This window comes from Pongo abelii, chromosome 6 (genome assembly GCF_028885655.2).
Source record: "Pongo abelii isolate AG06213 chromosome 6, NHGRI_mPonAbe1-v2.0_pri, whole genome shotgun sequence".
Classification (NCBI taxonomy): Eukaryota; Metazoa; Chordata; class Mammalia; order Primates; family Hominidae; genus Pongo; species Pongo abelii.
The window spans coordinates 27,056,050-27,071,778 of record NC_071991.2 but is presented as its reverse complement, the minus strand read 5'-3'; the positions used below and the strand labels follow the sequence as shown (position 1 = coordinate 27,071,778).

General features: G+C 38.1%; 2 protein-coding genes across 3 annotated transcripts in view; both read left to right on the top strand.

The window, feature by feature from the left end:
- LOC100436015 (zinc finger protein 736) overlaps positions 1-15,729 on the top strand; it is a 308,914-nt gene that overhangs the window by 157,855 nt on the left and 135,330 nt on the right. The window lies entirely within an intron of this gene.
- ZNF735 (zinc finger protein 735) lies at positions 1,269-14,376 on the top strand. The gene is made up of 4 exons (XM_009242763.3): positions 1,269-1,307; positions 7,186-7,312; positions 8,122-8,217; positions 13,400-14,376. Exons 1-4 carry the CDS (start codon positions 1,269-1,271, stop codon positions 14,374-14,376), a joined length of 1,239 nt encoding a protein of 412 aa, XP_009241038.2.

Genomic DNA, 15,729 nt, shown 5'->3' with positions numbered 1-15,729 from the left:
TTTTTACTTTTTACCGTTTGGCTACCAGAAAATTCAAAATTTACATGTGGCTCATATTTTACTGCAGAGGATTTCCTCCTTTTTGAAATCTCAGGTTGCCTGCATGTATTAGTGCGTTTTCACACTGCTATAAACAAATACCTCACACTGCGTAATTTTTTTTAAGTGGTTTAATTGAATCATACTTCTACATGGCTGAGGAATCCTCAGGAAAATTACAATCATGACCATGACAGAAGGTGAAGGGAAAGCAAGGCACATCTCACATGGTGGAAAACGAGAGAGAACCGGGAAGGTGGGAGGGGGGACGTGCCACATTTTTAAACCGTCAGGTATCTTAAGAGCTCCCTTACTATCACAAGAACAGCATGAGGATAATCCACCCCAGTGATCCAATCACCTCCCACCCAGTCCCTGCCCTGACACGTGGGAATTACAATTTTTTTTTCTTTGAGATGGAGTCTCGCTCTGTCGCCCAGGCTGGAGTGCAATGGTATAATCTCGGCTCACTGCAACCTCCACCTCCTGGGTTCAAGCGATTCTCCTGCCTCAGGCTACTGAGTGGCTGGGACTACGGGCGTGCGCTGCCACACCTGGCTAATTTTTGTATTTTTAGTAGAGACGGGGTTGCACCATATTGGCCAGGCCGGTCTGGAACTCCGGAACTCGTGATCTGCCTGTCTCAGCCTCCCAAAGTGTGGGGATTACAGGCGTGAGCCACCGCGCACGGACGGGAATTACAATTTGAGATTAGATTTGGGTGGCCACAGAGTCAAACCATACCACTGCAAAGGATCCGCACCAAGGAAGGTCATAAAACCCGAAATTTAAAAATAATTGTCATTACATTATTTCAATTTGTGAATAACTATATTATATATCATTTATAAATGCATATGACGTTATACACAAGGTTAAATGCAAATATCCTCTGGTGTTGGCTGGCTCAGATCAGGGAAGAAGCCCTGCCTGTAAAGGCTGCAGCTTAGGCTGTTATTTTTGCTTCATTCAGCCCAGCGTCTGATCAAATATTCCGTCACTCAGGGCGTGAAGGGTGGGGCCTGAAACCTTATCCAATCAGGGGCCATATATTAGAAACTGTATAATCAGGCATGCAGCTGGAGAGAACAAGACGCCTCCGTAATTTTACCGGTCCTTTTGTGTTTCTCTGCGTCCAGAGCTCCAGTTCTTCTCTTCACTGCTCTCCGTCCTCTGCTCCTAGAGGTCAAGCCTCTGTGGCCTTGGGTCCTGCAGGTATCCACGGATTTATGGCTAAAAGACCGGGACCCCCTGGAAGCCGAGAAATGGTGAGTGCTGGGTCTGTCATCGTGAGAGAGGGGTGGGAGTTGGTTGGAACCGGCTGCAAGTGGCTGTAGCGGGGCCCAAACTTCCTCGCAGTCCCCTCCGGAGTCTGAGGACCCAAATCCTCCTTGCCCCAGTTCGGCTTTTAGTCCCCTCGAGCCATAAGATGGTGCCTGGGCCAGCGGCTGGGACCCTGGGAGTTCTGCCTTTTCCCTTTGCAGTGGCTTTGCCCTGGGCTGGAGCCCTCTCTGGGCAGCTCTGCACTCCCAGCGCCTCATCTCACCCAGATTGTACAGGGATGGGAAAGTCATCAGGGGAGAATCCTGACTCAGGGTGCAGGATTCATAAGTGGAAAGAGCTGTGGTCCCTGGGGTCCCTAGTTCCTCATTTTTCCTTTTAGAGATGTATGGGAGTCACTGTAAAAATATTAGAGAATTTAATCAAAGTGTGATTCAAGAATCATAGAGCGGGCTGGGCGCGGTGGCTCACGCCGGTAATCCCAACACTTTGGGAGGCCGAGGCGGGCGGATCACGAGGTCAGGAGTTCGAGACCAGCCTGACCAACATGGTGAAACCCCATCTCTACTAAAAATACAAAAATTAGCTGGGTGTGGTGGCACGTGCCTGTAGTCCCAGCTACTTGGTAGTCTGAGACAGGAGAATCACTTGAACCCGGGAGACGGAGGTTTCAGTGAGCCGAAATCGCGCCATTGTACTCCAGCCTGGGCGACAGAGCCAGAGTCCACCTCAAAAAAAAAAAAAAAAAAGAATCATAGAGCACCCAGCTATGGCTTGTGGGTTGTGATCCATGTGAGAGACTTGAAGAAAGGTCTGTTATAAGTTGCATGATGAAGCAAACCAGATTCAATAATTGGTTTAGTATAGTTATTTAGTTTTTTTATTTGTAAGATCCAGGTGAAAATTTATTGGTTACTTCATCAGAGATTCGTTGGCAGATTGTGGTTGCCTAGGCCTTAATATTTTCTTCAAGATAATAATTTCCAATAAATGCTTTTTTTTTTGGACTCGCTCTGTCCTCCAGGCTGGAGTGCAGTGGTGCAGTCTCACCTCTTTACAACCTCCGCCTCCCGGGTTCAAATGATTGTCCTGCCTCAGCCTCCCTAGTAGCTGGAATTACAGGTGCAGGCCACCACGCCCAACTAATTTTTGTATTTTTCATAGAAACGGGATTTCACCATGTTGGCCAGGTTGGTCTCGAACTTTTGGCCTCAGGTGATCTGCCTGCCTCAGCCTCCCAACGGGTTTGGGTTACAGGCGTGAGCCACTGCGCCCAGTCAAATATTTTTTCTTTTATGTTTTATTTTAGGTTCAGGAGTACATGTGCAAGTTTGTTATATAGGTAAAATCATATCATGAAGTTTTTGTGTACAGATTATATTTTCACTCACATACTAAGCATAGTACTCAACAGATTTGTGTTCTGATTTTCTTCATCTTCCGACCCTCCACCCTGAACTGAGCCTCAGTGTTTATTTTTCTCTTATTTGCGTCCATGTGTTCTCATTATTTCGCTCCCACTTACAACTGTATGCTGACACAGTTTTTGATTTTCTGTTCCTGCACTAGTTTTCTAAAAATAAGTCTCCAGCTCCATCAACGTTGTGGCAAAGGACATGATGTTGTTCTTTCTTATAGCTGCATCATATTTCATGGTGTTTACGTACCACATTTTCTTTATCCAGTCTACCATTGGAAACATACAGGATTATTTCTGGTTTTTGCTATTGTGAATCGTGCTGTAATAAACATATGCGTGCATGTGTCTTCATGGTAGAAAAACTTACATTTATTGGGTATATTCCCAATTGTGGGACTGGGAATGGTAATTCTGTTTTCAGGTTTTTAAAAAAATGCCAAACTCTTTTTCTCAATGATTAAACAAATTTATACCCTCACCAGCAGCGTATAAGCATTCCATTTCTCCACAACCTCACAAGCATCTGTTTGGTTGTTTGTTTGTGTTTTTTTTTTTTTTTTTGACTTTTTAGTCTAATTGTTTTTATTTGAATTATTTCTTTTTTCTTCATTAGTCTAGTGTTTTATCCATCTTATTATTTTTACACAGAATCAACTTCTGGTTTCGTTGAACTTTTTTTTTTTTTTGAGATGGAGTTTCACTCTTTCGCCCAGGCTGGAGTGCAGTGGCGTGATCTCGGCTCACTGCAACCTTCGCCTTTTATTTTCAAGTGATTCTTCTGGGATTACAGGCATGTGTCACCATGCCCAGCTAATTTTTGTATTTTTAGTAGAGACGGGGTTTCACCGTATTAGCCAGGCTGGTCTCAAACTCCTGACCTTGTGATTTGCCCGCCTTGGCCTCTGAAAGTGCTGGGATTCCAGGAGTGAGCCACAGTGCACGGCCCGTTGAACTTTTTATAGTTATTTAGGTCTCAACCTTCTTCATTTCAGTTCTGATTTTGGTTATTTCTTGACTTTTGCGAGCGTTGAGGTTGGTTTCCTTTTTTGAAATTCTTTTAACTGTAACATTAGATTTTTAAATTGATATATTTCTAACTTTTTGATGTAGATGTTTAGTGACATACATTTTGTTCTTAACACTGCCTTAGCTGTAACCCTGAGATTCTGGTATGTTGTATTTAATCTCTCATTAGTTTCAAAAATTTTATTTCTGCCTTAATTTCATTATTTACAAAATAGCCATTTGGAAGCTGATTATTCAATTTTTGTGTAATTGCATCATTTTGTATGTTTTTTGTATTGAATTATTATTCTATATATTTTCTTTTTAAAATTAATGATAGAGAAACATAAGAATAAATAAAAATTCTGTGCTCTTAATCTAAATGCTGAAAATTATTCAACACTTAGTACCAGCTCCCAGGGTGCTATAAAAATTAAATCACAAAATGTGTTATTCCCAGCACAGTGTTCTGTGACATGCTCCAGAGCACATAATACCTGCTTAATAAACATTTTATGAGTACATGTGTACAGGTTTCCCAGGTGCAGATTTACTCCGACATTGCTGCCTTCTGTTGTCCCTGTAAACTTAAAAAAACCAACAAAAAATATAATATTTCAGGGTGGAGATTGGTTGTCTTTATTTGTACCAGAAGTATTTGTTTTGTGACAAATGTGGTGGGTGTAAGGGACTCTTTGCTGTGCCTGCTTTCTCTCGCTAATGCTAATAACGTGTCTGGGAAAGCACAATCAGCATTTACAGGGGACTTGTTGAAAAAGCCCATTCCTGGACCCTTTTGGATCCTGCAGAATCAATTTGCATAAAGCAGGGCCAAGATTACCAAGTGATTTATAAACTTGAGGGGTTCAAGATACATTCAGGAGAGTTTAGTTCAACCTTTCCATCAAAGGAAGGCTGCACTGCCTGCCCTGTTTCAGTTTGGTAGGAAGAGGTCAGTGTGGTTCATGCTTCCATTACTGTAAAGAAGATTGCTGGTGTCTGACAGAAGAAGGCAGGGAAAAAGAAACTTATATTTTAATGGTTATGGAGAAGCTCGTTGTTCTCTCATTGCTCTTAGATCTTTTCAGTTATACACAACAAAAATGGATGAATGTTTTCTGCAAGTCTCGGTCTTTCTGCTGTGGGTGTGTGTGGTGGTAGCAGGTGAATAGGTTGTGCTTTAAAGGCATAGTCTCAAGATGCAGGTTTGATATGTCCAGAGAATCTTATCTGAAAATGCATTTCAGAGAAAGAGGAGGAAAAGAATAAAATCTCTTTTTCTCAGGTGAGCATGTTTCAGATCAAGCACAGTGTCCACTCTGCCTTTTGGAATGCCATGTATTCGGAACTTGCACATTTTTACTTCCCTACTTGTGCTGTTGATCCCTAATGAGTTTGTTTCAACTATTTTTTGTGATTTGTATGATAGTGAAGGGGTTCTGAAAAAAATATTTTTTCTATATGCCATAGTGTTCTATACATTCTCTTCATCTTGGATTCTTGTATGTCATGCAGAATTCTCACCACAAATTTATGACCTGCAATATTTAAAATGTTCCCATTGTAGTTGTTGAACATGAGAAGGTGTGGATACTCAAGATTTCTATTGGGGAAACAAAGTTGTCTTTGGATATTAGTGAAAAGTGAAACATGCTTGTTGAGGTTTCATCTGTGTGCTCTTAGTTCCATGCAGAACAGGGTTTAGAAAATGTTCATTTAAACAGAATGGCATTTATTACCCAGAAAGTTCTGAAAAAACTATTAGGAGATACTTGCTCTCCAGGGTGCCAAACAAAGTCTACTTAAAATTACTATTAAAAATTACATGACAGGGAAGTTATCTGCACCTTCAACTTTGCATAAAACTGATGTTTCTTTATAATTAAATTCAGGCCAGGCACGGTGGCTCAGGCTTGTAATCTCAGCACTTTGGGAGGCCGAGGCAGGCAGATCACATGAAGTCAGGAGTTCGAGGCCAGACTGGCCAACCTGGTGAAACCCTGTCTGTACTAAAAAAATACAAAAATTAGCCAAGCATGGTGCCATGTGCCTGTAATCCCAGCTACTTGGGAGGTTGAGGCAGGAGAACTGCTTGACCTCAGGAGGCGGAAGTTGCAGTGACCTGAGATTACACCACTGCACTCTAGCCTGGGCAACAGAGCAAGACTCCGTCTCAAAAAATAAATATATATACATATATATTTATATTCCGGGGCTTTATTTTCCAGAATATATATATATATATATATCTTTAAAGTTAGTTACAATTTACTTTTCTGAGAGGTGAGAAATACTACAGCAGTGATGTTGTGTCCTGTGTGCATCAGCACATAATACAAATGTGTCCTAATAAAGTTGATAACAATTTTATTCACTTGTTTCAAGATCTCTATGACATTTTTTCCACTATAGAGTTAATTATTATTCTCTTAATTATTAAGTACACTTAGGAGATTTACTAACTGAAGTGCATAAACCATCACATTTAATCTGGAATCTGTCCTTTCTTTTTAGATGACTTTTGCATATATTTGTCTTTTAAAAATGAAGGCTTTTATCTTTATTTACAGGTGAGAGAAACTGGGGAAAACCCAGACTCTGCCACTTACTGGATATTTGACAAAATATTCTTACTAGGCTAGAAACATTGGTGAACTTGCTAAAAATTCAGAAATTCAGACTTTATCCCAAATCTCCTGAAACAAAATCTCACAACAAAATATTTAGTTTATTGCACATATTTAGACTTAAGAGGTACCTTCCAACTCATCATGACTGTTTTATCTGAGAAATATACACAGGTTATTCTGTATGATGTAAATATAGCACTCAAAAACAGATATGTCTGACTGGGTGAGGTGGCTCACGCCTGCAATCCCAGCACTTTAGGAGGCCGAGGTGAGTGGATCACGTGAGGTCAGGAGTTTAAGACCTGCCTGGCCAACATGGAGAAACCCCGTCTCTACTGAAAATACAAAAATTAGCCAGGCATAGTGGCCCACGCCTGTACTCCCAGCTACTTGGGAGACTGAGGCAGGAGAATCGATTGAACCCAAGAGGCGGAGGTTGCACTGAGCCAAGATCATGCCACTGCGCTCCAGCCTGGGAAACAGTGTGAGACTTGGTAAAAAAAAAAAAAAAAAGAAAGAAAGAAAAGAAAAGAAAAAAGAAGGACATGTCCATGTTGATGCCCTTAATTTTATAATTTATCATCCAGAAAATTATCAAAGCTACTGTGGTGTTGTGGATCTTATGCTCTCCTCTTTTCTCAGAATTAGAGAATACTTCCATGTTAAAAATTATCTTATTGAATAATTTTAGTCACTCTTATAAGTGAGAACCACTTCTTCTTACTGTCTTTTTTAACTTGAGTCAAATAAAAATCTCTGCTTACGGCCATATGGTAAGTGTGTTCATGAGTGGTTTTTTTTTTCTTTCAGGAACTATTGACATTCAGAGACATAGCTATAGAATTCTCTCTAGAGGAATGGCAATGCCTGGATCATGCTCAGCAGAATTTATATAGAGATGTGATGTTAGAGAACTACAGAAACCTGGTCTCCCTGGGTGAGGAAAACTTCAATACACAATTCCTAATATGTTGCCTTTCTCTCTTTTCTAAGATGATTTTGGTAATTTCTGCTTTGCATGACTGAATTTTAGCTCTCCGATTTAAAGAAAACCTTGGGGATTCATTGGTGTAGAACAAATTCTTCAAGATGTTTTATCTTGACCTGAACTTTTCCCTTTCCTGAGCTGATGTATCTTTTACTCTAGTTTAGTGGCAATTCCAAAAATGTCGTGGCATAAAATAGCGTTGCCCACGCCTTAGAGTTCAGTTGCCACCAACAATTTTTGATTCAGTAGTACTGAGTAGTGAAATTAAGGACTTACAAATTTAAAATATTTTCTAAATATTTAGAATGTTCTGTTATGAATCAATATTAATTTTCTGGAATTTTCTATTATATCCTCTTTACTGAGCATAATACTAGTTTGGTAATTAAAGAATTCAGCAAGATTTATATGACCGGGCACAGTGGCTCACACCTGTAATCCCAGCACCTTGGGAGGCCGAGGCAGGCAGATCACGAGGTCAGGAGTTCGAGACCAGCCTGGTCAATATGGTGAAACTCCATCTCTACTAAAAATACAAAAATTAGCCTGGCATGGTGGTACGTGCCTGTAGTCCCAGCTACTCGGGAGGCTGAGGCCGAAGAATTGCTAGCACCTGGGAAGTGGAGGTTGCAGTGAGCCGAGATCGTGCCATTGCACTCCAGTCTGAGCAACAGAGTGAGAGTCCATCTCAAAAAAATAAATAAATAAATAAATAAATAAATAAGATTTATGTTACTTTTTTTCTCTTAATAAAACAGGTATTACTGTCTCTAAGCCAGACTTGATCACCTGTCTGGAGCAAAATAAAGAGCCTCGGAATATAAAGAGAAATGAGATGGTAGCCAAACACCCAGGTAGGTGAGAGCGAATGAAGCAGATGACACAGATGAGATGTCCACAAGTCAAGGAGGTAGCCAGTCTTTAAAATGTGGTCTGTGGAGCTGTGCTTTAATGGAAAGAGTTTCTGAGAAGCTCGAGTCTTTTTTTTTTTTTTTTTTCCCTCACATTGGGATACCTTCTGCCCCATGCTGTTAAATTCTCTAAGGATTCTACTTTCACTTCAGTAATCTTTCTTCAAGTTCACAGTGTGAGCCAAAGTTTTCTTTATGGCTTATCAGGGACTGCACAAACTGACTACTTTGCCATTGCTTTTGGGGACACACTAATATCTGCATATTTTTGAGAAACTCTATGTTAAACCATTTAAAAAAATTTTTGCATCATGTCTAAAATGTATGAGATAGTAATTTCTGTTTCATTGGTGGTTGTCCATTTTTCTGTACATGCCATTCTGTTTTTATTACTACAGCCTTGAAATATAGTTTAAAGTTTTTTACAATTTTTATTTTTTAATTTTTATATATGTATTTATTTATTTATTTAGAGGGTGGGTTATGATACTTGCTGTAGGGGGATATGCAAGCAGGGTACCTCATGTCTTCATTTTACTGTGTTGCATATTTTAGATATATATTTGTAAATGGTATTGCTGTATTATATAATAATTTCATTTTTATTTATTTGAAGAACATTCATGATATTTTTTATGATGGCTGCATCTTTTTTCCATCAACAACTTACATAGGTTTCGATTTCTTTACATCATCAAAATAGTTGGTGTTTTAAAAAAAATTATAGTGGCCATCCTAATTGATGTAAGGTAATTTTGGTTTGTATTGTGATTTTATTTTGCATTTTTCTATAAATTATTAATTTTGTGCAACCTTTCAAATACTTCTTCCCATTTGTATATCTTTTTATTGAAATTTAGTTTAATCATTTGCCCATTTCTTTTTTTTTTTTTTAAACAGAGTTTTGCTCTTGTTGCCTAAGCTGGAGTGCAATGGGGCGATTTTGGCTCACAGCAACCTCTGCCTCCCAGATTCAAATGATTCTCCTGCCTCAGTCTCCTGACTAGTTGGGATCAGGGATGTGCCACCATGCCCAGCTAATTTTGTATTTTAGAGATGGGTTTCGCCATGTTGGTCAGACTGGTCTCGAATTACTGACCTCAGGTGATCTTCCCACCTCAGCCTCCCAAAGTTCTGGGATTACATGAGTGAGCCACTGCACCCGGTTCATTTGTGCATCTCTAGATCAAGTAATTCAATTATTGTCATGTACTTCTAGGAGTTGTTTATGTATTTTCAATATTAAGCCTTATCACATGTGATTTTCAAATATTGTCATCTATTTCTTGGGTGACACTGTCACTCTATTAAATGTTTTATTTTATTGCAGAAATTTTGAAGTTTAGCCTACTTAAATTTTTCTGTTCTTCTCTTTGTTGCTCATGCATTTGATGGCATATCTAAGAAAATGGTGCCAAGACCAATGTCATGTCTTTCCAGTATATTTTTTTCTAAGAGTTTCATTAGTTTTTTTTTTTAGTCTAAGTATTTTGTTTAAAATATTTTTTGTGTATGGTGCAATTAAAGCATCCAACTTCATTTTTTCAATGTAGATATCCAGTTTTCAACATTATCTGTTGACGGGATTATATTTTCTCCATTGTCTGCTCATGGCAACCTTGTGGCAGATTATTTGATTATACACAGAAGAGTTCATTGCTGGGCTGCCTATTTTGTTCTATCATGTCTTTATTTGTCTTTGTGTGAATACCACGTAGTTATTGTTATTGATGCTTTTTATTATGTTTTGAAATAACGAAGTATAATGCCTCTGTTTTTCATGTGTGTTTCTCTAGATATAGTTCATAATAAAATTTAAAAATTTTAGGTCGGGCACGGTGGCTCATGCCTGTAATCCCAGCACTTTGGGAGGCCGAGGCGGGTGGATCACGAGGTCAGGAGATCAAGACCATCCTGGCTAACATGGTGAAAACCCGTCTCTACTAAAAAATATAAAAAATTAGCCGGGCATAGTGGTGGGCACCTATAGTCCCAGCTACTTGGGAGGCTGAGGCAGGAGAATGGCATGAACCCAGGAGGCGGAGCTTGCAGTGAGCCAAGATCACACTACTGCACTCCAGCCTGAGCAACAGAGTGAGACTCCATCTCAAAAAAAAAAAAAAGATTAAACAATATTTCAAGCAATAAACATACTTTTGGAATTTTGATATAGATTATATTAAATTTGTTCACCACTGTGGGATATATTGACATCTTAACAAATTAAGTTGTCACTTAAATATGTTGAGACTTGAGCAAAAATATTAAATTAGGTTAAATTAAATTATTTGACCCTGTGCAAGAATACACTGAAGAGTGTGTTTATTTCCATATATTTTTGATTTGCCAGTTTTACTTTTTTCTTTTTAGTTTTATTGAGCTTTGATTAGAAAACATACACTGTATATTTTTGCTCTTCTTAAACTTTTTTTTTTTTGACACAGGTTTTCTCACTCTGTTGCCCAGACTGTAGTGCAGTAGCACAACCTTGGCTCATCACAGCTTCAACCTCTTGGACTCAAGTAATCCTTCCATCTTGGCCTCCTGAGTGGCCGGCACTACAGGCATACCCCACCATGCCCAGCTAATTTTTAATTATTTGTAGAGACAGGGTCTCACTGTGTTCCCAAGGCTGGTATCAAACTTCTTGCCCTGAGTGATCCTTCCACCTTGGCCTCCCAAAGTACTGGGATTACACCTGTGAGCCACTGCACCTGGCTGATCTTTTTAAATTTACTAAGACTTATGTGTTTTAACAGAATGCACCAAGTGCAAATAAGAATATTGTGTATCCACTTGCTTTTGACTGGAGAGTTCTGTACGTGTTTGTTTAGCCTATTTGGTTTGTGATATTGTGTAGGTGCCCTCAAAATCTCATGTTGAAATGTAATCTCCAGTGTTGGATGTGGGACCTAATGAGAGCTGTTTGCATCATGGAGACAAATCCCTCATGAATGACTTGGCACAATCCCCTTGGTAATCATAGAGTTCTCATGCTATTAATTCATATGAGAGCTGGTTGCTTAAAGGAACCTGGTTCCTCCAACTCACACTCGCATCATCTTTCAGTGTGGTGACTTGTTTGGTTCTTTTTTGCCTTCCACTATAATTGCAAGCTTCCTCATATCCTCACCAGAAGCAGATGCTGGCATATACTTCTTGTACAGTCTACTGAACTGTGAACCAAAGAAATCTTTTTCATTATAAATTACCCAGTCTCAGGTTATTTTCTATAACAATGCAAAATGAATTAATACACAATATAATGTTCTTCAGGTTTTCTGTTTTTTAATTGATTTTTTATTTAAATTTTTTATTTATTATTGAAAGTGAGGTCTTAATATTTATAATTTTATGTTGCTATTTTATTTCTTGCTTCATTTTTGTCAATATTTGCTTTATGTATTTTGAAGCCCTGATGTTATATATGCATATACATATAGATAGACATAATAGTTACAGATTCCTAGTAAATGGACTCATTTTACCATTATATAGTATCAATCTTTGTCTCATGCTAGTAATGGACTCATTTTCTTTTGTGTGTCTATAAAGATTTTTTCTTTGTGCTGCATTGGAGATTTTATAAAACCTCTTAATGTTACAATAGTATATTTTAAACTGGTAAAAAAAATGACTTCAGTTGCATAGAAAAATTTGTCCTCATTATATCTATACTGTACTTCTTATTGATCTTGCTAATTGTATCTTTTTATGTTTTGTGATTATTTTTATGCTTATATCTTTCAAATTTTAAAGAATAACTAAAAATGTTTCTGTACCATCACAATAATGCCACAGAATTTTATTTTTTTGTATATGTGTATGTTTTTCAGAAAGTTATGTATTTTCATATGATTCTTTTTCATTATATTATTTTGTGGAAAGACCTCTTTTCAGCATTTTATTTAGGGCACACGCAGTGCTTATATGCTTTTCCAGCATTTGTTTATTCTGGAAGATCTTTATTTTTTCTTTATTTTGTAGTACATTTTTGCTGGTTATATTTTCACTGTGAAGATTTTTTTTCAGCACTTTGACCATTTTACACAGTTCTTTTCTGACCTGCAAGGTTTCTGCTGACAAATTCACTGGTTGTCTCGGAGGACTAGGCTTATAAATAATACCTCACTTTTATCTTGCAGCTCCCAAGATTATCTTCTGTTTTGTGACTTTTGAAACTTTGCTTAAATATGTGTTATGGATCTTTTTGTGTATATCCTAGTTTGTTTGTTTAACTTCTTTATTTTTTACATTACTTTTTTCTTACTTTTAAATTATTTCAGTTTTCTTTTCTACTTCCACAATTGTTTATTTTTATTATTCCAAGCCTTTTGTTGATATTCTCGTTTATCTGATGTCTGGTTTTCCATTTTTTCTCATTGAGCAAAATATGGATTATCTTAAATTTTAAAAATTAATATACACATCTTTATTTTTATAGTTGCTTTTTGAAAATTTTGATTTTTTTGATTGGACCATGTTGCCCAAATATTTTGTATACATTGTAATCTTGGTTGAGATTTAGACATTAACATAAAACTATCTTTCACAATCTTTGTAATGCAGCTCTTTCTTGGCATAGCCTGAAACCACTTGTCTTGGGTAGACATTCTGGGAGTCTTGCAAACATGTTCTCAGGATGTGTCTTGTCTGCAATTTTGTATTTATTTTTCAGTTAAGACTTCTTCATATTTCTCCTTACTGGTCAGTAACTACTTTCTACATCTATTTTCTGTCCATGATAGTGCAGTCTTTCTGCTGTTGTAACACTCACTTTTGATCTCAGAAGACTTAAAGCTGTCATTAAAGGCACCATGTTCTTCTACTGGGGATGAGGAAGGGCTGTGTTGGGTAAATGTAGCAGACTTTTCTTTTCTCTATATATGGTTCTTGACATTGTGCTCACATGGTGCACACACTTACTTTATTTGTAAATTTCCAACAAAGGTATTTGATAACTATGATTTTGTTAGATTTATACATCTATGAAGGAATTATGGCCTGTGGTAATTTGATATGCCATTTTGCTAATGTACCTTGAATAATTTTATATATTTGATTTGTACAGTATATTTATCTGAGTCTAGTAAGTGGAGTAACTTGTGATTTTTATGTCTTCCAGTTACGTGTTCTCATTTCAACCAAGACCTTCAGCCAGAGCAGGGCATAAAAGATTCACTCCAAAAAGTAATAACAAGAACATATGGAAAATGTGGACATGAGAATTTACAGTTAAAACAGTGTTGTAAAAGAGTGGATGAGTATGAGGTGCACAAAGGAGGTTATAATGACTTTAACCAATGTTTGTCAAATACCCAAAACAAAATATTTCAGAGTCAAAAATGTGTCAAAGTCTTTGGTAAATTTTCAAATTCCAATCGACATAATACAAGATATACTGGAAAGAAAAATTTGAAATGTAAAAAATATGGCAAATCATTTTGCATGTTTTCACACCTAAATCAACATCAGATAATTCATACTACAGAGAAGTCCTACAAATGTGAAGAATGTGGCAAATCCTTTAACTACTCCTCAAACGGTACTACACGTAAAAGAATTCTTACTGGAGAGAAACCCTACAGATGTGAGGAATGTGGCAAAGCCTTTAGGTGGCCCTCAAACCTTACTAGACATAAGAGAATTCACACTGGAGAGAAACCCTATGCATGTGAAGAATGTGGCCAAGCCTTTAGGCGCTCCTCAACACTTATTAACCACAAGAGAATTCATACTGGAGAGAGACCCTACAAATGTGAAGATTGTGGCAAAGCCTTTAGTGTATCCTCAGCCCTCACTTACCACAAGAGAATTCATACTGGAGAGAAACCCTACACATGTGAAGAATGTGGCAAAGCCTTTAACTGCTCCTCGACCCTTAAGACACATAAGATAATTCATACTGGAGAGAAACCCTACACATGTGAAGAATGTGGCAGAGCCTTTAACTGCTCCTCAACTGTTAAGGCACATAAGAGAATTCATACTGGAGAGAAACCGTACAAATGTGAAGAATGTGACAAAGCTTTTAAGTGGCATTCAAGTCTTGCTAAACATAAGATAATTCATACTGGAGAGAAACCCTACAAATGTGAATAATGTGGCAAAGTCCAGCCCTCAGGCCTTATAATACATAAAATAATTTATACTGGAAAGAAAGCACTACAAGTGTAGAGAATGTGGCCAAGCCTTCATCTGGTTCCACACCTTAATTGTACATAAGAGAATTCATATTGGACAAAAATCTTATAAATGTAAAAAAATGTAACAAAGCCTTTAACCAACCCTCAAAGCATAATGAACCTAAGAGAATTTATTTAAAAACAGTTTTTTTTTTTGAGATGAAGTCTCACTTTGTCATCTAGGCTGGAGTGCACTGGCATGATCTCAGCTCACTGCAACCTCCACCTCCTGGGTCCAAGTGATTCTTTTGCCTCAGCCTGCCAAGTAGCAGGGACTACAGGCACATGCCACTACGCCTAGCTAATTTTTGTATTTTTAGTAGAGATGGGATTTCACCATGTTGGCCAGGCTAGTCTTGAACTCCAGACCTCAGGTAATCCACCCACCTCAGCATCCCAAAGTGCTGGGGTTACAGGCAGAGGTCACCACACCTGGCCTGCCAGTGGTCTAAACTGAAAATAAGTTGAAGAATTTTGTCTCATAAATCAAATTTGTATTCTTTTTTACCCTATTTAGATTTTTTTTAAAATTTTGTGGGTAGATAGTGTGCATACACATGCTGAGACCAGCTCGGTTGGGGAGACCCTAACCCAGTGGCGCTAGAGGAATTAAAGACACACACACAGAAATATAGAAATGTGAAGTGGGAAATCAGGGGTCTCACGGCCTTCAGAGCTGAGAGCCTCGAACAGAGATTTACCCACATATTTATTAAGAGCAAGCCAGTCATTAGCATTGTTTCTATAGATATTAAGTTAACTAAAAGTATCCCTTATGGGAAATGAAGGGATGAGCCAAATTAAAGGAATAGGTTGGGCTAGTTATCTGCAGCAGGAGCTTGTCCTTAAGGCACAGATTGCTCATGCTATTGTTTGTGGTTTAAGAACGCCTTTAAGCGGTTTTCTGCCCTGGGCAGGCCAGGTGTTCCTTGCCCTCATTCCGGTAAACCCACAGCCTTCCAGCATGGGCTTTATGGCCATCATGAACATGTCACAGTGCTGCAGAGATTTTGTTTATGACCAGTTTTGGGGCCAGTTTATGGCCAGATTTTTGGGGGCTTGTTCCCAACATACACACTTACAGCATATATCAGACATTTTAACACAGGCATATATTATTTAATTATCACAGCAGAGTAAATGAGGTATTCCTCATCACGAGCGTGTATTTATCCTTTGTATTACAAACAATCCCATTATACAGTTTTAGTTACTTCAATATGTGCAATTGAATTATTAACCACAGGGTCATTTTATGATCATAAAAATT

Coding starts and splice junctions, on each gene's coding strand:
- ZNF735 (XM_009242763.3), top strand. CDS start 1,269: ATGGCTAAAAGACCGGGACCCCCTGGAAGCCGAGAAATG. Junction 1,308..7,185: donor CCCCTGGAAGCCGAGAAATG/GTGAGTGCTGGG, acceptor TTTTTCTTTCAG/GAACTATTGACATTCAGAGA. Junction 7,313..8,121: donor CAGAAACCTGGTCTCCCTGG/GTGAGGAAAACT, acceptor TTAATAAAACAG/GTATTACTGTCTCTAAGCCA.